The sequence below is a fragment of the Acinonyx jubatus genome, chromosome B1, assembly GCF_027475565.1.
Source record: "Acinonyx jubatus isolate Ajub_Pintada_27869175 chromosome B1, VMU_Ajub_asm_v1.0, whole genome shotgun sequence".
Classification (NCBI taxonomy): domain Eukaryota; kingdom Metazoa; phylum Chordata; class Mammalia; order Carnivora; family Felidae; genus Acinonyx; species Acinonyx jubatus.
In genome coordinates, this window is record NC_069382.1 from 74,547,147 (window position 1) to 74,573,456 (window position 26,310).

General features: G+C 38.3%; 1 protein-coding gene and 1 pseudogene across 1 annotated transcript; one reads left to right on the forward strand and one right to left on the reverse strand.

Moving 5' to 3' along the window:
• Positions 1-45: 45 nt before the first annotated feature.
• Positions 46-25,405, forward strand: LOC128314439 (40S ribosomal protein S12-like; annotated as a pseudogene).
• LOC106983536 (high mobility group nucleosome-binding domain-containing protein 4-like) lies at positions 6,281-9,310 on the reverse strand. Its single transcript, XM_053216166.1, has 2 exons — positions 9,303-9,310; positions 6,281-6,698 (listed from the first exon to the last, which is right to left on the reverse strand). Exons 1-2 carry the CDS (start codon positions 9,308-9,310, stop codon positions 6,428-6,430), a joined length of 279 nt encoding a protein of 92 aa, XP_053072141.1. The 3' UTR covers positions 6,281-6,427.
• Positions 25,406-26,310: the final 905 nt, after the last annotated feature.

Sequence of the window (26,310 nt, forward strand, 5' to 3'; positions counted from 1 at the left end):
CCCTAGAGTATCGCGACAACAGAAAGAGGAACTCCTCAGATTGCAGCTGCGACAGCGTCCTCTAGTGTGTGGAGACTGCACAGCACGAGCGGCATGCACTGACCTCTCGGTTCTGCGCTGGGGAGGCGCGGGCGCTGGCGGCCTGAGGTGCACCGTGGGGTTGCCGGTGGTTTCCGTGGCTCTGGAGCCCGGAAGTAAGTGGAAGGAAACAGCCTCTCCATATTGTTAAAAGCGAACTTACCAGTTCACCTGGTTTTTTTGGAGGGTATGGGACTTGGAATCAGACAACAGATCCGGTTTCAAATGCTAGTTTCAATATTTAGCCTGGTGACTTGTCTACCTTCAGTTTCCTCGTATTTAAAAGGACATAGTAATGTAGTCTGCCTCACAAGATTGTCAGTAGGATTAAATAAGTATAACTTTGGAGCTATGATAGGAAAAGATAGGATTCAGTAAGCAGAACGGAAGAGGAAGAGGCTAAGGCTTGACGGTCCCCGGGTGGGGAAAAAGACATTTTAAAACATTTCTTCCAGCAATGTACGACCTGGAGCAAACTCCCTCAGGAGTAAAGTTCCTCTTGAGAATGTAGCAGACACCACCCACTCCCCCTCAGGTACCCCTCAGGAATTTGACAAAAGACCTGACTAAAACCGCGTAGTAGACCTTAAAACCAAGATGTGGCCATAGACCACCCCTGGCTTAATGGAAAAGAACCAATCAAAAAGGAATGACTAGGTATTTAGATTTATCAGGCCAATAAGGGTAGCGAACCTGAGAAGAGACGAGGGGTAAGGAAAGGGGGCCAGGATCAAAACCCTATAGAACAAAGGCCCTTGCCTGTAGTCACGGGCATTCGCTTTGAAATGCCCGTCTTAAACTTTTGCCTGCTGCTCATTTTATTTTGTGTCCACCTCTTCGAGGCGATGAGACCATGAATCCCAGGTATTGAGGTTAAAAATCCTGCAACGTAGGTGCTAGTGATGTTACGCATGTTGATACGGGGTGCTGGTTGGTGGGGAATGTCATTGGCGAACATCAAGTTACACACGTATACTTTTCTATAGGTTTATTATACATGGATAGGAGGTTACTATGATTGTTTCCCTGAGGAAGTATGGTTCCTCGTGTCCCCAGATATTTTAAGTTTTCAAGAAAAGCTGGAAATTGACAAGATTTTCCATTTTTGCAACTGATGCAAAAAACAAAACACAACACCTTTTTTTTTTTTTTTTTAAATTGTAGGGGTTTAGCAAAATACATCCTGGTTAGATGTGGCCCGAAAGCTTCAAGTGTGCAGCCCCCTGGAAGCCTGGCCCATACAAGCTTGGTACTCAGCCAGAGGTATGTTGACATCTCTTAACGTCCCCTCTGACAAAAACTGCTGTGACCTTGGGGTACCTGGATGGCTCAGTCTGTTGAGCATCAGACTCTTGATATCTGCTCAGGTCATGATCTCACAGTCATGGGATGGAACCCCTCATCCATGCTTGGGATTCTCTCTCTCCCTCTTTCTCTGCCCCTCCGCTGCTTGCATTCTCTCTCAAAATAAATAAATAAACATTTTTAAAAAATTCTCTCCCTCTGCCCCTTCTCTACTTTCTCTCTAAAAAATAGAAGTAAAAAGAATTTATAAAGTTCCCTAGACTAAACAGCTTTCTCCTCCATTCATTCCTTTTCCCTCAGCAGCAAGCAAATACTTGTGCCTTTTCAAAACAGCTCAGCTTCACTTCTTTCAGTAAGAGATTGAATTCCCAAACAAACAGGCTTTCCTTCAGCGCTGCTCCCAGAAGACGTAGCACTACCTAACTTCTCAGAATTCTGGATTAAATGTGCTCCTTTTTCACTGTAAGCAGGGCACACACAGTGCAGTTACTTGTGCACGGTTACTTCTGTTACTTGTGCCCCCTTCTCCTAGCACAACCTAGGCCCTCAGAATATTTGTTGGATACTCAAATAAGGGGTTGATGACATCAGTGGTGTTCCCAGTCTTTTGGACTCTGTGGATCAATCCAGATTCTCAAAATAATTTTGGAACCAGAACTGCAATTTTAAATTTTCACCAAGCTGTTAAAGACAAAACACAACTGCCATTTACTATCAGCATCACTTCATTTTAAATTATTTTGACCTGCAAAATAAAAATAAGATACCCTCTAAAAAGTCAATTCTTTTAAATCAGTCAACTTTATGAAAATATGCTTAGAACTTATTTTTCTTGTCTCACTGCAGACTAGTGAAAACTAGTGACCAGTGAAAATCAATGAGTCCTTTTAAATATACTATTAAGTCTAATAAACTCTCTTTATTAATTCTATACTTTTAGTAAATTTGACTAAGTTTACTTCATAGTTGGCAGGCAGTTCACTAGTTTGAAACCTTCCCGGTGGAAAATGTTATAGTAGGCTACCTACTCCAGAATAAAAACCAAACTTGTCTTCTTCCTGGTCTGATTCCTCTTTCTGCCCAAGGGTAAAAAGCCACAGAGGAGGTGTTAATGAAGTCAGTTGCATCTAGTTTCTTCTAGTAACACCAGCACCTAAGGGATTTGTCAGAGGTACGTATTTGAATCCTCAACTATGCTTTGTAATAAAAGCTTTTTTTAAAAAAAACGATGTTCCTTGACATTGTTACATTAAATGGTACAATTATCGGTTTTAATTTAATTATGTTGAATAAAAGACAGCACAGGACGTGTGAAATCAGGTTATTGGGTCTAAACCATCTGAGAATTTCAAAATTCAGATAAAATGGAACAGAAAGATGTCAGAAGACATCAAATCTAGTAAAGTGTCAAATTGTTTCATTAATTTTCTTTTCATCTGTGACTGAACTATTAAATTGATCTAATGATTTTTAAATTTTGATTACTGTCTTTTATTTCTAAAAGGTTAATTTAGTTCTTTTTCAATTTACGTCACTTTGTAGCTTCTTATTCTTTGCAGGCATCTTCAACGTAGATTTAAATCCAGTAAGTGTAAGTGTTTTCAGTCACCATATGATAATCCAGTATCTGAAGTCTATCGGTCTGTTTCTATTGTCTTTTTCTGCTGGCTCTCTGCATAGAGTGTAGTTCCCTTGAGTTTCTAGTTGTCTTTGTGTACTGGTCATTGCATTTGAAAACTAATATTTGTGGGAATAATTTGAGGCCTATGATGAAGATACCCTCTTTCAGAAAGGATATGCATATCCTTCTGCCAGAGTCCTCCAGGCATTTAAACCAGCTTTTTTGACTTAAGGCTTCCTGGCCAACCCAGGAGGTAAAAACCCAGCTATAATTCCTTGTAGATGTCCTACTAGATTCAGCTCTTAATGGTTTAGCTCTTTGAGGTCACAGTATGTTGAGGGGAGAATCTCCTATTAGACTTCACACATTCTGTGGACCCTGGGATTGGATTTATGTCTCTGTTACCCAGGGTGGCTGTCCAAGTAAATGTTTCAGTTTCCTGGAACTGAGAAATATGTTTAGCTTGTTATTTGTTTATCTTGTTTATTTCTCCCCCCCCCCTCCTGTTTGAACAAGTAATTCCCTATTAAAAAGAATAGCATTTTAATAGAGTTTTGGTTTGCGAGCTTGGGGAATAGTGGGTCATTTATTTAAAATGGTTAGAAATTTCTTCCATAGATGAAGAAATTTGAGGAAATCTTTCTTTGTTATCCTAAATTTTAAAAGTCTCCATTCTGTTCATCTTGATAAAATAAATGCAAATTTGTTTCTTTTTACTGATGACATTATCTTAAATGCTTAAATATTACTAAATCCTAACCAGATTGCAGTGAAACTGGTGCTCTCTCATTCATACTTGTTGGTATTTTACAGTTATAAGCCATTTGAAAAGTCATTTGTCAATGTGATTCAAAAGCCCTCAGTGTCCTGGAAATATATCATAAGGAAATAATTCAAAACTGGGAAAAACCTATATGTGTAAAGATTTTATTCAGAGTCTTAATCATAAAATTAGATGATTAGAAATAACCTAAATGCTTTAAAATAAGAAAACAGTTATGTAAATTATGATACATCCATTTGCTATATTGTTATGCAGCCATTATAAATCATAAGTATGAACATCGTTTAGACAAGTGGAAAATGCTTATGATCAAGTGGCAATGCAGGATACAAAACTTATATACATCTTGACTATAACTATGTAAAAGGCAAAAGACAGTAAAAAAAAAAAAAGACATCAAATACAAAAAAACTTACCAACTTAAAATTTCCCAGGTTATTTGGTGAGCCCATCTATATCAGACTCAGGAAATCAACATAGTTGTACTAAAGTGGCACTACTTTTTTCTTCTGTGTTTGTCAAGTTTCCTATGACTTTAAGTATAAAATGAATAATTTAAAAATAGGTATAAAAATAACATGTTGGTGGGGCACCTGTCTGACTCAGTCAGTAGAGTATACAACATTTAATCTCAGGGTCATGAGTTCAAGCCCCACATTGGGTATGGAGCCTATTTTAAAAAAATTAAAAAATAGTAACATTGGTGATGGTTGCACAACTATGAATTTACTAAAAAAAATTAATTGTATATCTTAAACGGGGAATTTTATAGTATGAGAGTTGTATCTGAAAAAGCTGCTGTTAAAAAATTAAAAATATAATTTCTAAAGTGAATATTATTTTTTTAAAGGTTTTATTTTTAAGTGATCTCCATACCAAACATGGGGCTTGAACTCTCAATCCCAAGATCTAGAGTCACATGCTCTACTGATTGAGCCAGTCAGGTGCTCCTAAAGTGAACATTATTTATGAAATATCCCAGTGTTTGCTTTTTTTGAAGTTTTTAATTTGCCAATCCTGTAGTCTTATAGTTTTTCTTTTCTTTTCTTTTCTTTTCTTTTTTTGAGAAAATTATAAAACTTTATTGAGAGGTATTTGAAAAGGCAAAATAAATAGAGCTATATCATGTCCATGAATTAGAAGACTCAACCTTGTAATTACTCTATAAATTCAATACAAATCCAATAAAAATTCCAACATTTTTGTTTTGTTTTATAACTTGTCAATCTAATTCTAAAAGTTGTACATTAGAGCAAATGGCTAAGAATAGCTAAGGTATTCCTAAGTAAGAAAAATTTGATGATTTTTTTTGGAGCTGGAGGTAGGATTTGCCCTGAGATATCAAGGCCATTTTCTAGGGGTGCCTGGGTGGCTCATTCGGTTAGGTGTCTGACCTCAGCTCAGGTCATGATCTCACAGTTCATGAGTTCAAGCCCTTGGAATTCTCTCTCTGTTCCTCTCTCTCTGCTCCTCCCTCACTTGCACTTTCTCTCTCTCAAAATAAACAAATAAACTTAAAAAAAACAATAGAGACCATTTTCTAAAGTTATACAGGATGGTATAGTATTGTCCCAAGGTTAGACAAATTGGCCAGTGAGTCAGAATAGAAACCATCAACAGATACACACACACAGACACACACACACACAGACTTCATTTATGAAAGATCTGGTGTTAGAGATAAGTGGGGAAATAATTAACTACCCAGCAAATGGTGCTGGGATAACCACCACTTATCCATATGGGGAAAGTATTAAACTTCTATCTCATATTTTTCACAAACATCAGGGAAGACTAAAGACAAATGTGAAAAGCAAAACTATAAAATGTTTACAATTCAGTAAAGAATATCTCTATGACTTTGGGTAGGAAATGAACTCCCTATCACCAACCTAATTTATATTCAGCTTTATAAGATACTTTTCAAAACCTGTTACTTCCAGAAGGACATGGTTGACAAGCCATAACATCTGACACCTTTCAAACTCTGCTCCCCCAAAAGTCAACAGTCTTCTGTTGCTGTTTTGAACAGGCACAGTTCTCAGAAGTGGTGGATATTTCCCATGAGGCATGTAATAAGATCTTTTCACAGGTCAACTCTGACACGAAGGAAACGTACTAAAAACTCCAAGATTATCAATGGGATGATCTGCAAACTACAAACAGGAATCTTGGGTCTTTTGGGCAACACCATCTTGATGTTATCACCCAAAAGCCTGAGTACCTGACACAGGATTTTAGGGGTTCCAAAGCCATATCATAACTACTTCAGGAAGTCAAGCATATGTGCTGATGGCATCAGGAAAGAAGACATGAAGTTTTGCTTCCCTATGCTGTAAGGCTTCTAAGCCAAAGACATGTGTGAATGTCAGAAAATCTCCCCCGAGAACCAAGAATAATCTTAAAAAAAAAAAAGCAAGGATAGAAGATCGCCCATTTCAATCTGGCTTCTGAGACATTGTATTAGTGGTATTTACACTTTTCACAAAAGACAACAACAATGTGTCTTGTATACTAACAACATCAGTTTGAAAGAAAAAACCAAATTCTACGTTTTCATAAAACCTGACTGAAGAAAAATAGTATTTGAAACAGTAGCACAGAGCACTAGAAGCACAGAGCTATCAAAAACGTACACTTCACTTGGTATTCCCAGTGTGTTCTGCTTTCTGTGACTGAACTGTGGAAGCATCTAGGTTCTTTGCAGCATTGCTCCCATCCTTGCCACCATCTGCTTTCCCCTTTCTCCCTTTGGGCAACTTCTCTCCTTTCTTTACAGCAGACTTTTTACACCTGGGTTCTGGTTTTGGAGGAGCAGGATTAGCAGACAACTGTGCCGATCTACTCTGTGGCTCATCCTTCACCTTCACCTTGTCACCTTTAGGATCTCCTTTTGCCTTTCTCTTGGTCCTGGTGGCAGCAGTAGTTGGCAGGTGGCTTTGTCAGTCCAGGGAGAGGGGTGGTGGTTGTCTTCCTCATGCTGCTCCTAGAAAGATTTCTTTAAGAGGGGTGCCTGGGTGGCTCAGTCGGCTGAGAGTCCAATGCTTGATCTCAGCTCAGGTCTTGATTTCAGGGTTGTGAGTTCAAGCCCTGTGCTGGGCTTCACACTGGGTGTGAAACCTACTTAAAAAAAAAAAAAAAGACTTAAAAAAAAAAAAAGGAAACTTATCAGGAGACCACCGGCTGACCTTCCAGAGACCCAAGTACCACACCCTCTGAGAGGTGTGGGCTCCCAGCTGCTTTCCACCTCACAGGTGCCTTCAGCTGGGGCAGGGCTGGCATGGGCTATAAGTCTTATAATTAAATATCATTCTCTCTTTGATCCTCCCAGCTCTCTCCCCACTGCTACCAACACAGCTGTCCTTTCTCATGTAGAACTTCATTCTCTTTAATACATCTGTGATACTGGGGCGCCTGGGTGGCTCAGTCGGTTAAGTGGCCGACTTCGGCCCAGGTCATGATCTCGCGGTCCGTGAGTTCGAGCCCCGCGTTGGGCTCCGTGCTGACAGCTCAGAGCCTGGAGCCTGTTTCAGATTCTGTGTCTCCTTCTCTCTGACCCTCCCCCGTTCATGCTTTGTCTCTCTCTGTCTCAAAAATAAATAAATGCTAAAAAAAAAAAAAAATTTTAAAAAAAATAATACATCTGTGGTACTGAGATGTATAATAAGAAATATATATATTTCATCTTCATCTGGGTTGCTGGTACAGATCTCCCAAAACATTTGGAATTTCCTAGGTGATGAGATTAGTAAAGGTGTGTCTCGTTTTGTTTATAGTGACATTTGGAAGCATCTAAGGATAGGGGCTGGTTTCCAGAAAAACCAACCATGTAATTATAAAGTTGGAGTTTTCCATCCCATCCCCCTGACCTTCCTGTAGGGAGATGGGCTGGAGGTTGAGTTCAATCACCAATGGTCAGTAATTGATCATACCTATGTAATGAAGCCCCTTTAAAAACCTAAGATGGCAGGGTTCAGAGAGCTTCCAGGTTTGTGAAGACATGGAGATGTGGGGAGATAGGTATGTTTGGAGAGAGCCTGGAAGTTTTACACCCTTTCCCCATACCCTGCCTATGCATCTCCTCCATCTGGCTGTTCTGAGTTATATCCTTTTATAATAAATCAGTAATCTAAATGTAAGTAAAGTTAACTTATTAACTTAGTAAAGCAAGTAAAATGTTTTCTGGAGTTGTGTGAGCCACTCTAGCAAATTTAATTGAACCCAAGGAGGGGGCTTTGGGGAGCTCAGAGCCATAGTCAGCCAGAAACAGGTGACAACCTGGACTTGGCAATTAGCATTTGAAGGGGGGCGGCAGTCTTGAAGGACTGGGCACTTCACCTGTAAGATCTGAATCTATCTATGGGTAGACAGTGTCGGAATTGTGTTCAACTGTAGGACATCCAACTGGTGTCTGAGAATTGCTTCTTGGTATGCGAATGATCCCCACAGTTTTGCAGTGGGTTCCAGGATCATTTAACATCACTTTCTCCCAGTGTGTAAACACTTCCTGATCTCATTTCCTTTTCCTCTCAGCTGCAGCTTGTAATTGCTCTTCTGAGCAACAAACTTCCTCACCAAACTCTATACTTCCTTGTAGGCTTACCCCTGTCTGACACTGCCCAGAAAACCCTAAGCCTAGTTCAGTACTCTATCTACCTTCTGTGGTTGTATGCATCCCAGTTTTTTCACTCCTCCCTGTATTGACCTTATTCAGTCCCTCCTTCACTGATTCTGGGTTTGATCATGTGACTTGCTTTGGTCAAGGGACATTAGCAGCTATGACTCAAGTAATGACTGAAAAAAATGCTGGCACATACAGATCTTGCCGTCTGCTCTTTAGAACAATGAGTTCACTTAGAAGCCTGAGCTAGCTGGCTGGGGAATGAGAGATCTTTTAAAGTAGAAATAAATAGAGCCGAGGTCTCTCCAGAACAACCAGTCTGCCAACTATCAGGTATTTGAATAAGGCAGTTCTAGACCATTTCATCCAACTGAGCTGGCCTAGAACAGAACCACCTGCTGACATTTAGAATCACAAGATATAGGGGCTCCTGGGTAACTCATCAGTTAAGCATCTGACTCTTGGTTTTATAACTCAGGCCACGATCTCATGGTTCATGGATTCAAGCCCTGCGTCAGGCTCACACTGACAGTGCAGAGCCTGCTTGGGATGCTCTCTCTCTGCCCCTCTCCCACTCATGCTCTCTCAAAATAAATTTAAAAACTTTAGAATCATGAGAAATAATACATATTTGTTGTTTTAAGTCATGGAGTGTTGGGAGAATTTGTTTTGCACCAAAAACTGACATGCATTTTCACTAACATTACATTTACTCTTACCTTCATAGCATGATTAGAAATTATCTAATAGAGATGATCTAATATCTAACAGTTCTAGCCTGTACATTTCAGGCTGGAACTATCAGAAATTAATGGTATCACATCTCACTTGGGTTCTTGGGGTCTCTGTCAGTCGTTTTACCTGTCAGCTACCTTTCCCCTGCCTTTCAGTACCTGACCATTCCCTTCCCTCACCACACTCCTCCCATCCCCAGTTCAGTCCTATCCCCTATCATTTAAGAAAATGACTTTGTTGCCTGCTTGAGATAATTTGGGGTTTGCAGGCTACAGTGAGGACTCTGGATGTTTTTCTGAATAGGCTAAGAATCCACTGGAGGTTTTGGAGCAGTGGAGGGACACTCTAGCTGTTGTGTGGACAATACAATGTAGTAGAGCAAGAATAGATAAAAAGAGATGGTGGTGGCTTGGTTTAGGGAGAAGGAAGTGCAGAGTGTGGAGAGTGGTGGGAACAGGCCCCATTTATGGAGATTAACATGCAAATAACATCCTCTGGAGTAGTGAAATGCAGTTGTCCTGGGCAAAGGGATACAACTGAAAATTCTGTTTATATTTTGAAGATAAGAACCAACAGAATTTGCTCATCAATTGTTGTGTGGGAAGAAAAAGAGGAATCAAGGATAATCACATTGTATAATAATAATTTTATTAATTTGGTGCTTAACTATCCTACCCCCTCTGAGTAGAAGGCAGACTCTGTCCTAAGTATCTTTCTTTGTATACTAGTCTTGAGTGAATAAATGAATGACTTAACTAATGGATAAATCCTGGTTAATATTTTTAGGTTAGAGAAGATTACCTATTTTCTTTGAAAAGATCGCTTTCTTCTTGCTTTTCTATTTACAAAGTGAAAATAGTGTATAATAATGAAGTCTCATTGTATTGTAGGTGGGATTATTGAAATGTACTCTACACTAGTGCTTCCCCAAATGCAGTCATCAGAATGATTACCGCTCAACAAATATTATCAGTTGGCAATGAGATAAGAAGTTGTTGACAGAATGAAATCAACTGTGTCACTAAACACACTATTCAGCTGGCTTTTCCTTCCATAGTGAAACTTTGTCTCTTAAGGAAGTAGTATGCTGATTGGCATTCTGACGTAAGCTCCGTACCTTGTTGCCAACTGGCACCTTTTGTTACATTACAACCAAGGATCCACTGGATTTTCTGAATCTTATCAAATATTTTATTGGACAGGCCAAACATATTAAAGGCTGGTAAATTTCTTTTATGTATGTATGTATGTGTGTATGTTTATTTTTGAGAAAGAGAAACACAGAGTCCAAAGTATCCAAAGCAGGTTCCAGGCTCTGAACTGTCAGCACAGATCCTGAAGTGGGGCTTGAACCCATAGACCATGAGATCATGACCTGAGCCAAAGTCAGACGCTTAACCGACTGAGCCATCCAGGTGCCCCCCCTGGAAAATTTCTTAATAGTCCCAAAACAATCTGCAGAGTTATATAAAGGGGATGGTGTATTTAAAAATGAGAAAATTATTTTTGAAAGGACTTTAAAGATTTTTGAAAACTTATTTTTAAGTAATGTCTACACCCAAAGTGGGGCTCAGACTCAAAACCCCAAGATCAAGAGTCATGCTCTGCTGACTGAGCCAGCCAGGTGCCCTAGGACTTTAAGGCATCTAAAGGCAGCAAGGTGTAGTGGAAAGAACATGGATTTTTTACTCAGACCTGGCTTCAAATCACTGCTCTGTCAGCCAGCCAGCATGTGCCTTTATACTGTCTTTGTTTTGTCACAGCTAAGTGGAAACAATACCTACCTCCCTGGGTTATAGCAAAGTTGAAGTGACACAATATGTATTAGAAGCCTAGCACAGGCCTTAGCATGTGGGAGACATTCAGTAACTATTAACTCTCCTTTTCTCTTTTTCTTCAATATAAATATCAGCTGCCCAGTCACACACTCTTGCAATACCGCTCTATCTGTAATCTTGTTAAATTTCAAGTGTGTTCTTGTTGGGGTCATATGCCCTGCTCACATGGTTTATATAGTTTGTTGTGGATGGCAGATACAAGGAAGGAACTTGTTCCAGGAAGCAGAGCAAGAGAGGTGAGTAGGAAAGCTGAGATTACACCTGTACACAGTGATATTAATGTCATTATAAAAATACCGTGGTACAAACTAGATTCCCTATTACCATTGTTAGTACTAAGAAGAGCACACATCCAGAAGACCCCCACTTCTTTTTTTGATACCACACAATTATTGTTGCTATTTTGAGTGGGAATTGAAACCACTGTAAGAATACAAGTGGTAGAGCTTTCCTTCTGGTCAACAACATTTCACAAAGTGAAAATCGAGGGCTGGTATCTATTATTGTCACTATTTGGTATCCTACAGACCTGGGTTCATTTTCACCTTATCATGTAGTAGTTTGACTTCAGAAAAGTTTTTAATCTTTCTGAATTTGTGTCCTTATTCTATTAGTTGGAAGTTCAATTCAATGCCACCATGTTGCACAACTCCAGAGAGCTCCACTCACATAGATCGCACAGGGAGTTAAGCAACTCTGGTGCAGAAACCATAACAAAGACTTAGATAATAGTGGCATAAACAAGGTAGAAATTTATTTTTTAAGTCTATTTCTTTATTTTGAGAGAGAGAGTGAGAGAGCGAGCATGTGAGCAGGGTTGGGGCTGAGAGAGAGGCAGAGAGAGAGAATTTCAAGCAGGCTCCACACTGTCAGTGCAGAGCCTGATGCAAGGCTAGAACTCATGTACCTGGGAGATCATGAGCTGAGCCGAAATGAAGAGCTGGGTGCTTAACCGACTGAGCCACCCAGGCACCACTAGTAGAAATGATTTCTTACTTATGAGAATGTCTCAGTGTATACAGTCCAGGGCTGATGCATAGGCTCCACAGTGTTGGGGACTTAGATTTCACTGCTTTCTCATCAGTCTTATGGCTATACCAGCCATAATGTGCTACTCTCGTTCATGTGGTCCCAGTAAAAAAATCAACATTTACTCAAGTAAGGAGAGAGAAAAACAAGGAGGAGGACACATTTATTACCTTGCAGAATACCATCCACAAGCTCCACACCTTCATTCTGCTCATATCACTTTGTTGTTCATAGCTGCAAGAGAGGCTAGGAACTATAAATATTAGCTGTACAGCCATGTGCCCACCAAAAATTTTATTACTTTTCAAGAAGGGAAGAATGGATATTTAGGAACTACTAGTTTTTGTCTTACTTATAAGGGTTTTGTGAAAATTAAATACATACCTCAAGAAAGTCAATACTCAAGAAAAATTTTTCCTTTTTTTCTCATTGCCCTCACCTTCTTTCCCAAAAAGGGAATTTATTTCCAACAGCCATTCATTAGCAATACATTTACAACACATCAATAAGAATTGTATCGGAGTTCCTGACTGTCTCGGTGAATAGAGCTTGCAAGATCAAGATCTTGGGGTCTTGAGTCCAAGCCCCACAGTGGGTGTACAGCCTACTTAAAAAAAAAATTGCATAGGGGCACCTGGGTGGCTCAGTTGCTTAAGCAGCTGACTCTAGATTTCAGCTCAAGTCATGATCTTGCAGTTGGAGAGTTCCAGCCCCACATCAGGCTTTGTGCTGACAGTGTGGCACCTACTTGGGATTCTATCTCTCCTCTCTCCCTGCCCCTCCCCTGCTTACTTTCTCTCTCAAAATAAATAAATAAACTAAATAAATAAATATCTTAAAAATTGTACAGACTTCATTTTTTTTCTTAACTGGCTAAACACAAAATTCAGCTCTCTATTAAATTGTGGAACACTGTGGGCTACCTGGCTGGCTCAGTTACAAAAACATGCAACTCTTGATCTCAAGGTCATGAGTTCGAGGCCCACATTGGGTGTTGAGAGTACTAAAAATAAATAAATACACCTAAAAAAATAAAGTAATAATAAAATGTGCAACACTGTAATGAATGCGTGAAAGGAGCTGCAGAAATAAAAGACATTGGAAAAGGGAAGCACCAGAAAGAATCTTGAATGTGCTGATTTTGATTAGAAGCTTTGTTCATAAGAAATGAGTAGAGTACTGAAAATGTTGATAAGCAAATTCATGTGAGCAGCTCAGGGGACCCCAACATAGGATACAAATTACTATTGAGAATCACTTTGATCTGTCACTTAGGGGATAAAGCAGTGGTCTGGGGAAGAAAGGATCTTTTTTTCTTTTTTAATGTTTATTTATTTTTGAGACAGGGAGAGACAGAGCATGAACAGGGGAGGGTCAGAGAGAGGGAGACACAGAATCCGAAACAGGCTCCAGGCTCTGAACTGTCAGCATAGAGCCTGACGTGGGGCTCGAACCCACGGACCGTGAGATCATGACCTGAGCCGAAGTCGGCCGCTCAACCGACTGAGCCACCCAGGCGCCCCGAAGAAAGGATCTTGATTCCAGAAAGAATTGAGTCTGGGCCTGGGTGGAAATATTTTGACTAACCGGAGATAATAGAGACGTCAAGGGTCAGAAATAGAGTAGGGTACTTTTGACAAAATAGGGAGTAAACAAAGGATGATTTTAAAGAAAATGCACTTGTTTACTCATTTATGTGTCTGTTCACTCATTAGTGGTGGGCACAGTGAAATCGGGGGGAGAAACCTAGGATCTTCCCTCAAAAATTTTAGTATGCTATAGAGAGTGAATAATGTAAGTCTTGTGTGCTTGAACGTTACCTAATCTATATATGCATTCCACACAATGACACTTTCAAATGGTACACTAAAACAGCAATGTGTATATTACCATAAAACCCATATAGTCAAATCAAATTACAAAGACTTCAAAAACATTGTGCATGTTGTTTAAACTTTTAGTCAGAATAAATATTCACATACACACTTCCTACCTTCTACTCCAAAAATCAGTGTTGCACATAGCACAGAATCTCTTCTTAAATAGTATGGAGATCCTCTTAAATAGGATATTTGCAGTCGTATTTATTGCAACAAAATTTTTACTTATAAATCAGATATTTATTTATTCAGTAGTATTATGTAGATACATAGTGACTTCTATATCCTCTCAGTAGGTTATTTTGAGGCCTTCTCAAAAGTTGTGATATTATGATATTTGCAATTAACTGACATGGCTTCAATCTCAACTTCCCCACGATCTACTCATGTAATCACAGACAAGGTGCTTAATCCCTCTGAACTGTAAGTCCCTGTAAAATGGAGATAGTAATACCTGCCCTGTCCACCACACAGGATTATTGCCATGCTGTCAGTAAAAGTAAAAAAAGTACAGAGAACAGTGATTTGTTTTAATTGCTGTAATTCCAGGCCTTGAGCATATACCAGTATCCAAGGTGGTATTTAAATTGCTACCTAATTTTTCTGAGCACTTTGAAAGATGAGCTCAGACTAGATTTCTCTTTTTCTGTGGTAAACTACCAAACAACCTCATGTTTTCTATTCCTATTCCTATTTCTGCATTTTTCCTTCTTAACAGTTGCTGAAATGAGAAGTGGTTTAAATAATTTAAGTCCCTGGTAGTTACATACTGAAAATACTGAGAAAATAGTAGATGCTTTTATTATATTAGAACGATGGGAAAGAATATTAACATTAAGAAAGTCCTGATCTAGTAGTAGAGTTACTTACATTACCTTGCTAATCTCTTTTAGCCCTCACAGCACTGTAGGGTAAGATTGTTGGAGGAAATAAGACTCAGTGGTTTAGTGACCTGCCCCAAATCACAGCTGTGAGTGTGGAGCTGGGATTCAAACCCAAGTTTGAGCACAGCAATTAACTTTTTTCCTCTAACAAATTCCCAAGTGCTGTTGATTCTGCTGGTCTGGAGTCCATGTTTTAAGAACCACTAGGCCAGACTCTGACATATTTATCACCTATTATCTCTCATGCTAAATTCAGCATTGTGTTGGAAACCCAGGATATACTGGCTAGGAAGTAACTCAGGTTACCCCTCTTGAAACACACAGTAAAAAATAAATTAGAGGAACAAAACCATACAAGGCATAGAAAACAAAATTAAAATGGCAAGTGTAAATCCAATCTAATAACATTACATGTGAATGGAACATTGTCAGACTGGATTTTGAAAAAATCCAACTATATACTGTCAACAGGAGACACATTTTAGATTCCAATATACAAATAGAAAGTAAAAGAATGGAAAGGGTATATCATGCAAACAACAAAATAAAGTTGGAGTGATTGTACTAATGTCAGACAAAATAGACTTAAAGCCTATTAACAGAGAATCTTTTTAGAGATTAAGAGGGACATTTCATAATGATAAATGGGTTAATCTGTCAAGAAGCTATAACAACTATAGGCATATATACATTTGACAACAGATCATCAAAATACATTAAGCAAAAACTGACAGAAATGAAGGGAGAAATAGTGTACAATAATGGTGGGAGACGTCAATACTCCGCTTTCAGAAATGGATAGAACAATTGGATAGGCCAGCAAGAAAACAGAAGACTTGAACAATGCTATAAACAAACTAGGTCTAATGGACTTCTATAGAGCCCTCCACCCAACAATAGCAGAATACACAATACACAATGTGTACTTTTCAAGTACACATGGGAAATTCTCCAGGACAGACCATATGCTAAGCCATAAAAACAAACAAATACATATAAAAGGATAGAAATAATACAAAGTTTGTTTTCCAGTAAGAATGGAATGAAATTGGAAATCCATTAACAGAAAGAATTTGGGGAAACTTGCAAGTATGTTGAAGTTAAACAATGCACTCCTAAATACTGAAAGGGTCAAAGGAGAAAGCAAAAGGGAAATTAGAAAATACTTGAGATGAATGAAAATGAAAGCACAAATGAAACTTATGGGGTGCAGCTAAAGCAGTGCTTAGAAGATAATTTACAGCTGAAAATTAAGAATGTTAAAAAAGAAGAAAGATCTTTAACCAGTAACTTGACCTTCCACGTTGAGACACAAGTAAAAGAAGAGCAAACTAAATTGTAAGCAAGCAGATGGAAGGAAATAAAGATTAAAGAGGAAATTAATGAAATAGAGAATAGGAAAATGATAAAAACAAAACAAAAACTGGTCCTTTGACAAGACCAAAAAATTGACAAGCCTTTAGCTAGATTGACCAAGGTAAAAATAGAAAGACTTAAATTCCTGGAATCAGAAATGAATAGGGAACATTAATGTTGACCTTACAGATATAAAAAGGATTATGGAGGAATACTATGAACAATTGTATGCCAATAAGTTAGATAATTTAGATGGAGAAATTTCTATAAAGAAACAAAATACCAAAAGCTGATTTAAGAAACAGAGTCTTAGTAGGCACATAAAAATGTTAGTAATAAAAAGATCTACCCATGAAGAAAAGTTCAGATGACTTAACTAGCAAAGTCTACCAAACATTTCAAGAATTAATTACCAATTCTTCACAAACGCTTACAAAAAAATGGATGAGGGAACATTTCCTAACTCATTCTATTAAGCTATTAGTACCTTGATAACAAAACTAGACAAAAATGTCACACACAAAAAAGCCAAAACTCATTATGTCTTATGAATTTGAACAAATAAAACCTCAACAAAATACTAGCAAATCAGATTCAATAACATATGCAAAGAATTATACACCATGAACAAATGGGATATATTTCAGGAAAGTGAGATTGATTTAATATCCAAAAATCAATAAATGTTATACACCATATCCACACAATTTAAAGGGGAAAAAACCCCACATGGTAATTTAATGGATGCAAAAAAAAATTGACAAAATCCAATACCCTTTCATAATAAAAACAGTTAACAGACTAGGAATAGAAAGAAACTTCCTCAACTTGATAAAAAGCATCTATGGGGGCACCTGGTTGACTCAGTCAGAAGAGCATACGACTCTTGATCTTAGGATCATGAGTTTGAGCCCCACAATGGGTGCAGAGATTACTAAAAAAAAAAAAAAATCAATGAATTAATTTTTTAAAAAGATGCTTTAAAAAAAAGCAACTATGAAACCCCACAGCAAACAAGACAAGCATGATTACTTTTGCTACTTCCATTCAACATTATATTGAATGTTCTAGCAGGAAATTAGGCAAGAAAAAGAAATAAAAGGCATCCAGATTGGAAAGGAAGAAGTGAAACTATATTCACAGATGATATAATCTTGTATATAGATAATAAAAAATCCACCAAAAAAACTGTTTGAGTTCATAAACTAGTACAGTAAGGCTGAAGGATACAAGAGCAATATATAAAAATCAATTGTATTTTTAGACACTAGCAAAGAATACTCAGAAATGAAATTAAGAAAATTCTATTTTAAAGGGCATAGGGCTGACTCAGTTGGTAGAGAGTGCAACTCTTGATCTCAGGGTTGTGGTTCAAGCCCTGTGTTGGGTGTAGAGCCCACTTAAAGCAAATTCTATTTACAATAACATCAAAAAGAATAAAATAGTTAGCAATAAATTTAATGAGGGGTACCTGGCTGGCTCAGTCAGTGGAGCATGTGACTCTGGTGTCGGGGTTATGAGTTCAAGTCCTACATTGGGTGTACTTAAAATTACTTAAAAATAAAATCTTAAAAGAGGAATAAATTTAATAAAAGAAGTACAAAATAAATACATAAACAAAAGTAAACCCATCTGTCTATAGTCAACTGATTTTTGACAAGAATGCCAAAGCCATTCAATGGAGAAAGAAGAATCTTTTCAATAAATGATGTTGGACAACTGGATAGTTACGTGTGAAAGAATGAAGTTGGAGCCTATCTCAGACTGTATATAAAAATTAATTCAAAATGGACCAACAACCTGAATTCAACAGCTAAAATGATGAAACATTTAAAAAAAATGGGGGGGGGGGCACCTGGGTGGCTGAGTCTGTTGAGCTTCTGACTTCGGCTCAGGTCATGAGTTCTTAGATATGACATCAGAAGCACAAACAAAAAAAGAAAAAAATAGATAAATTGGGCTTCATCACAATTAAAAACCTTTCTGCTTTAAATGACACCATTAAGTAAAAAGATAATCCACAGAATGGAAGAAAATATTTATGACTCATATATCGAACATAGGATTTGTATATAGAATACATAAAGAATGTAACAAGTCAATACTAAAAAACAAATAACCCAATTAGAAATAGGCCAAAGATCTGAGTAGACATTCCTCAAAAAAAACCCCAAAAAACAAAAAACAAATGGCCAAAAAATACATGTAAAACTCAATGACATCAGTAATCATTAGGGAAATGTAAATCAAAATCTCTCACCCACTATTATGGCTATAACAAAAAAGTCAGGGAATCACAAATGTTGATGAAGGTGTTAAGAAATCAGAACATTTAGGGGCGCCTGGGTGGCTCAGTAGGTTAGCGTCCGATTTCGGCTCAAGTCATGATCTCACAGTTCATGACTTTGAGCCCCCTTTCGGGCTCTGTGCTGACAGCTCAGAGCCTGGAGCCTGCTTTGGATTATGTGTCTCCCTCTCTCTCTGCCCCTCCCCCCCTTGTGCTCTTTCTCTTTCTGTCAAAAATAAGTAAATGTAAAAAAAAAAAATTAAAAAAAAAGAAATCAGAACATTTAAACACTGTTAATGGGAATGTAAAATGGTGTAGTGACTTTGCAAAACAAATTGGCAGTTTTCCAAAATGTTAGATATAGAATTTCCATATGACCTGGCAATTCCACTCCTGGATATATAATCTAAAGAATTTAAAACAGGTGTTCAAACAAGATCTTGCTCACAAGTACTCATAGCTATTCCCCACTATTCACAGTAGCCAAAAGGAGAAAATAACCTGAATAGTCTATCAACAGATAAGTGTATAAACAAAAGTTGGTATATCCATACAGTGGAATATTTTTCAGCTATAAAAAAGAATGGTACATGCTACGACATAGATGAACCTTGTAAACATTGTTCTAAGTGAAGGAATCCAGACACAAAAGGCTACATACTACAGGATTCCATTTATTGAAATAAGCAGCACTTTCAAATCCTTAAGGACAGAAAACAGATTAGTGGTTCCCCAGGGCAGGAAGAATAGGGTGGGAAGGGGAAATGGGGACTGTTTACCCCAATAATAATAACAAAAAGACAAAACTTTTATGTACCTACCATCCACTTAAAGAAAAATGTCAAATACGAAGAAGCAGACTGACTTCAACAATAAAAACGCGTTTTTTAATTTTTTTAATTTTAAATTTTTTTTTTTTTTTTTTTTTTTTTTTAAATAAAAGCAATGGGTCACTGGGGTAGCTCAGTCCATTAAGCATTCAACTTCAGCTCAGGTCATGATCTCATGGTTCGTGGGTTTGAGCCCTGCATCAGGCTCTGTGCTGACAGTTCAGAGCCTGGAGCCTGCTTTGGATTCTGTGTCTCCTCTCTTTGCCCCTCCCCTGCTCGTGCTCTGTCTCTCAGTTTCACAAAAATAAGTAAATGTTAAAAAAAACCAAAAAACCACAAAAGCAAGTTAGAGCCTTTTACTTCATCTGGTACACCAAATAACAAAATATACAGTTCAGAGTTCCTTTGGCCAGTTGTTGGAAGTCAAGAAAATTTATTGAGCATCAAAGTGACACAATTAGAATTGTGCTTTAGGAAATCCATCTGGCATTACAAGTTTTATTGGTGGGAGGTAGACTGGAGGCACAGACTCCTTATAATAGAGAGACTCTTGAGGCCTTAAGTTGGGTGTGGTAGGAACAGAAAGAAACATATGGATGCCTATATTTGCCCTTTGTCTTTTTTTATATCCACTACACTTACAATCAAATTTCTGTTGTAGCAGGAGTTAGCAGACCAGAAGACACACAGCAGTATCCTTCTGGATACAGGCATATCTAGGGATTCCCCAAGGAGAACATCAGACCAGGAAATAGGCAGTCTGAAATGATTTTGTTGTTAAGCAAGGAGTTGACAATGTTTGCTTTCTTAGTCTGTCTGAACAGACCTAAGATAAGCAACAGCTATTATTTACTGATCATTTGCTGAGCGAATTATACGTATATTAGGACTAGCTCACTTAATTCTTTTTTTTAATTAAATTTTTAAAAAGGTTTATTTATTTTTGAGAGAGAGAGAGAGAGAGAGAGAGAGACAGAGCGTGAGAGGGGGAGGGGCAGAGAGAGAGGGAGACACAGAATCTGAAGCAGGCACCAGGCTCTGAGCTATCAGCACAGAGCCTGAATCAGGACTTGAACTCACGGACCAGGAGATCATGACCTGAGCCGAAGCTGGATGCTTAACCTACTGAACCACCCAGGTGCCCCTTAATTCTTTTTTAACAATCCCGGAAAGCGAGTACTACTTAGTCCATCTTATGGATGAGTAAACTAGGGTTCAGAGAGAATAAGAAGCTTGTCCTTTAAGGTGAGAATTGGACTTCATACTTAACTCTAAAGTCTGTGTCTTAAGAAGGAAAAAGGTGGGGGTGCCTGGGTGGCTCAGTCAGTTAAGCATCTGACTGTTGATTTCAGCTCAGGTCATGATCTCAGGGTTCATAGGATTGGGCCCTGCTTCAGGCTCTGCACTGACAACGGAGAGCCTACTTGGTATTCTCTGTCTCCTTCTCCCTGCCCCTCCCCTGTGCTCTCTCTCTCTCTCTCTCTCAAAACAAATAAACATTAAAAAAAAAAAAAAAGGAAAAGGGGGAAAAAGCTAAAATTGAGAAGCATGGTGTTTTTGCTGCTCTAATTATGCCTCTTCTGTCTGAATTTATCATATTTCAGAAGGGCCAGGGTGGGGCCCCTGGGTGGCTCAGTTGGTTAAGCATCTGACTTTGACTCAGGTCATGATCTTGAGGTTTGTGAGTTCGAGCCCCATGACGGGTTCTGTGCAAACAGCTCAGAGCATGGAGCCTGCTTTGGATTCTGTGTCTCCCTTTCTCTCTGCCCTTCCCTGCTCATGCTCTCTCTCTCTCAAAAATAATAAACACTAAAAAAAAAAAAAAAAAAAAAAAAAAAAGAAGGGCCAGGGTAAATTCATTTGCTTTCTGGAAAATGAAACATATTTATTTTAATCAGTTCTTTGGGTACTCACAAAAGGAGTTTATATATATCTCTTCTAAGAACGTAAAGATGTTGCCTTATAGTCTGAGAAGGATAAAGCCACAGAGCAAGTTCATACTCCTGAGGTTGGGGGTGAAAGCCTCAACCAAAAATTTGGACTTTCACTGAGCTGAGTATCAGAGGAGGTGGGAAATGAACAGGAAACCAGAAACTACAAGGTCTGGAAGGGGAACTGGAGGTCTTGACTGGGAGTCACTCTGTTGTTTCCTTGAGAATTCATTTCAAGGTCCTCCCAGAAGGAAATGAAAAGATGACCTCTGTAAAACCTGAAGATAAATGAGCGTTATCTTACTAGATGATTGTCTAGGCTCATGTTACTCTTTGTGTTCATTTCCCTCTGTTTTCTCTCAGCCTTTGGTAAAATCTTATTTAAATGTTTCAACCTGATACAGCTAGGCCACAGGAAGTTCAGGAAAGAGTTCTATCTTAGACAAGAGGCTAAAAGGGAGTAGGTCTTCTTGAGGCCAGCTTGGTGGTGGCAGCATTATGAGCTCCCAAAGGGAAGGTGAAACTCGGACATCAAAGTTGGGGGTTAAGCAGCCCAGCCACTTCTCACCATTGTCTATGGAATAGTCTCCTTCCCTCTGCTGTCTGTTAAGGAGGAGCAGAGGCATCATTTGTGTTAGGGAATCAGAACATTCTTTATCCATTTACCTTACAACAATGTTTTTCAAACTGCAGGTCAGACCCCGTTAGTAGGTCATAAAATCAACTTACTGGGTGTCAATCGGCACTTTTTTTTTTTAATTTGAGAGGGAGAGACAGAGAGCAAGCGAGGGAGAGGGGCAGAGGGAGAGAGACTCTTAAGCAGGCTCCATGTTCATCACAGAACCAGACTCACAGCTTGATCTCACAACTCTGGGATCATGAGTCGAGTCAAAATCAAGAGTCAGATGTTCAACCCACTGAGCCACTCAGGTGCCCCAATCAGCACTTTATTTTTAAATGAAACGGAATAAGAACTATGAGGTACTTAGAAAGTTTAACTATTGTTCCTGAGTTTTTGTTTCAGTTTTAAAAAATTGTGTGTCTGTGTGTCTGTGTGTGTCTATGTGTGTCTGTGTAAATGTATATCTTACTGTGGGTTATGATCAGAAAAGTTTGAAAACCTCTTCAACAAGTGTATGTCTAATGAAATCAAATATTCGAGGCGAAAAATGGGGTCCTTACATTTCATTGTATTTTTCTTTCACTTTAGAATTTTCCCTTTAACATGTGTGAAAAATAACCTCTCTTCAAAAAATTCTTTTCAGTGCTTTCATTCAAGAATTATACACTGTTTAATAGTACATAGCTCTGTCACACCTTTGTTCGGCAGGAATGAAGATACAAACTAGTTTAGGTGCCTGGAAATCATGATCTTTGGTGGGAATTGAGCTTCTTTAATCTCTTTACTCCTTTTTTAATGTTTGTATTTATTTTATTATTTATTTTAATATTTAATTAATTTATTTATTTTTAATGTTATTTATTATATATATATTTTTTGTTTTATTTATTTATTTATTTTATTTGTTTTATTTTTTTATTTTTGAGAAAGGGGAGGGCAGAGAGAGAGGGGGACAGAGGATCAGAAGCAGACTCTGTGCTGACAGCAGCGAACCTGATGCGGGGCTGGAACTCATGAACTGTGAGATCACGACCTGAGCAGAAGTCAGATGTTCAACCGACTGAGCCATCCAGGCACCCACCTCTTTTCTTCTTTCATCGAGTGAAAGGTTTAGGCCTTCTCCTGTCACACAGTTTGACACAATTCACCCAGGCCTGCTGATGGACAGAAACAGTGTGACTCTTCACCTAAAAGCCTACCATTTATAATCTCAGAGATAATTAACTACTTCTCATCACCCCTCACTGCTTAGTTCTTGTAGTCTTTACAGTGATGCTAGATAAGCTCAAGTGACACTGTATAATTTTATTATCTGCCTTTCTAGAATTAAGACAAGGTCACAATGCCCCTCACCCACCCCCTGCTGTCTTGAGGTCAATAGAATTATAGCATTAATTCTGAACCTCAGTCATCCTGAATTAAATGTGACTAAATCTGCTTAATACGTGTATGCCATAGTTAATATGAATTCATTTATCTCCTAGACAGTTTTCATCATTTTATCTGTTGGTTTACAAGCCAACTAATCAGATGTCCATTTCCTTACAGATTATCAAAGAAAAACAGTAGTACCTCAGTTATGGCTTCACGGTTTGAGGGAAGAAAAAGAACTCTTTACCAAAACAGATGAGCAAAAAGATTAATTGGTATCTCTTTAGTGATATCATTTAATAATTATAACTTATAGTAACTTATGGACAATTTAAGGAGAAACTAAGGAAATCCCAACAAAAGCAATATCTTAAATCTTACTGAGTATAAATAATTACTCTGAAATTTAATCCACCCCAGATGGCTAGTCTAAACCAGTCATAGTTATTCTATTGCCTTGCCAGTAATTGGTTCCAAATTTTCATGTGACCAATTGTACCAGGATTCATAGAAATACTTCCTCACTCCTGCTCTTTCCCTGCTGCTGGGTTGTGCGGGGGGTGGGGGGGGTGCTCCAGTGTAGTCAAGATTTGGCTTCACCCATAAGTCAACACCAGCCATGGCTGAGGAAGGCTTTGCTGTTGGAGGCGTAATGAAGGTTAATATTGCTTTACAAGAGGTGCTAAAGACGGCCTTCATCCACGATGCCCTAGCACGTGGAATTCGCAAATCTGCCAAAGCCTTAGACAAGTGACAAGCCCATCTTTGTGTGCTTGCATCCAACTGTGGTGGCCCTATGTATGTTAAGTTGGTGGAGGCCCCGTTGTACTGAACACCAGATCAACCAAATTAAGGTTGATGACAACAAGAAACTAGGAAAGCTAGGTAGGCTTCTGTAACACTGACAGAGAGGGAAAACCCCATTAAGTGGTTGGTTGCAGTTGTATGGTGGTTAAGGACTATGGCAAAGAGTCTCAGGCCAAGGATGTCATCAAGGAATACTTCAAATGCAAGAAATGAACGAATAAAAAAGTTGATTCTTTTTCCAAATAAATAAATAAATAAATAAATTAATAAATAAAAATACTTCCTCACTCCTGAGAGTGGTATTCTTTCTCTGGATGTTGGCATACCTGGGTTATGATGCCAAGAATTTCTGATACCATCTTTTTATTGCCTGAGGATGAAGCTGTTACCTAAGGGATGAAGCTCTTGACAAAGAGCTACAAAGTAAACAGATAGCAAAGTAAAGAGATGAAAAAACACTGGATCCTTAATGACATTGTTAGGGAACTGCATCTATCAACCCCGCCCTACCTCTGAACTCCCTTGTTACATGACATAATAAGTTTCCTTATTGTTTGGGTATTATTCACAGTATGAGTGGGTTTTATTCATTATTAATAGCCAAAACGTTCTGTTCTACTAAATGTTAGCACCACTTGGTAACATTGCGTTTTCCCAGATGCTGGTAAAATGATTTTTTCAATTTATCCTGTATTTTCCAGTGTAGTTAGAGAACACGCTGGAGAATATTCATGGCTCCAAAATTTTTTAAACTCTCCCAGATACCTAGTCCTCAATGGCCTGTCAGGATTCGTTTCTGTCAAAAGCTGCTATTCTCTTCCTTTCATCCAGGTACTCCACTGACCTCCACTGCACACTCACTCAGGTCAGGTTTGAGAATCCTTAACAGGAAATGCATAGGGGCACCTGGGTGGCTCAGTTGGGTTAGGCGTTTGACTTCAGCTCAGGTCATGTTCTCACCATTCGTGAGTTAGAGCCCCACTCTGGGCTCTGGGCTGACAGCTTGAAGCCTGGAGCCTGCTTTGAATTCTGTGTCTCCCTCTCTCTCTGCCCCTCCCCAGCTCACACTCAGTCTCTCCCTTTCAAAAATAAATAAATATTAAAAAACAAAACAAAACAGGAAGCACATAAAGTTCTTTCCTTAATAGGAAGCGTATAAAGCATATAAAATGTGTTAAGATCCTGCTTTGTGCTGTTGCCTGTAACTGTTACCTGAACTCTGCTTAAGTCCTGAACTCTTTTGACTAGACTGCTTGGAATACATTTCTGCCTTCATTTGGCCCTTCTCCCTCGTGTTAACTGACGCAAGTTAAAGAGACTTCCTCCAAACTCACCTGTAAGAGCCCCCTTGTTACTTAAGTTTCATCTGCCTACCTGAATTCCTATTCTGTTCCTTCTCTGACTTTCGGTGTCCTTGTGTTTATTTAGAGAAAGGTAAAATTTATATATAAGAAGAAAATGAATAGTCCAAAGTATATTGAAGAAGTATTTTAACAGGAGTGACCACAACAGTGATTCATAGTTTCTTTATGCCCATTTTCTTTTTTGAGGGAAGGAGAATTTATAAGCTGTTAACTTTGTATGCTCCACATGAACTGTTGTAAAAGTTGCAGATGCATATTGAATTTAGTGGTTTCCTTTTTTTTTTTTTTTAACTACCAAAGATTCCAAAGAGAGAAGAGAAATTAGCCAGAAAGGGTTACTTCCAGAGCAACTTTTATTAAAATATCATTAGCAACAGTTCAGTATATAAAGTTAATGACTTCTTTAATATATCCTCTTGTCATTTATAGACACCAGTCCATTTAACCTGAGTGAGTAATCACCTCTGTTTTCCCTTCAGTTCAGCTTAGTTTTAGGGGTAAGCACAGACTTTTCTCTGGCTTGTGTTTATAAAATGATTTCTTGCAATCTGCTTTATGTGCATTTACACATATGAAAAGAGATCTAAATATATTACAGAGCCTTTACTTTTATATATTAACTATGTGAAATTTACTTTCCTAGCCATCAAAATATTTCTTGTTTTAATTATCAGTTAGGTTCTCGTGTTCTTCTTGTAATACACTCTTGAATTACTTTCCTACCTGCTATAAAATTCTTTGAAACTATTCATTATGTGTTAGGAAAACATTTTGGAGATCCAGATCTCCAAAGGCTTTTTTATAAAAAGCAATTTATCATCAACATTAAAAAGTTTTTTTTCTAAGGATAGTATTAAGAAAGTAAAAAAACAACTCAAAGAATGGGAGAAAATATTTGTAGCTCGTATATTTGATAAGGGACTTGTATGCAGAATATATAAAGAACCCGTATACTCAGTAATAAAAA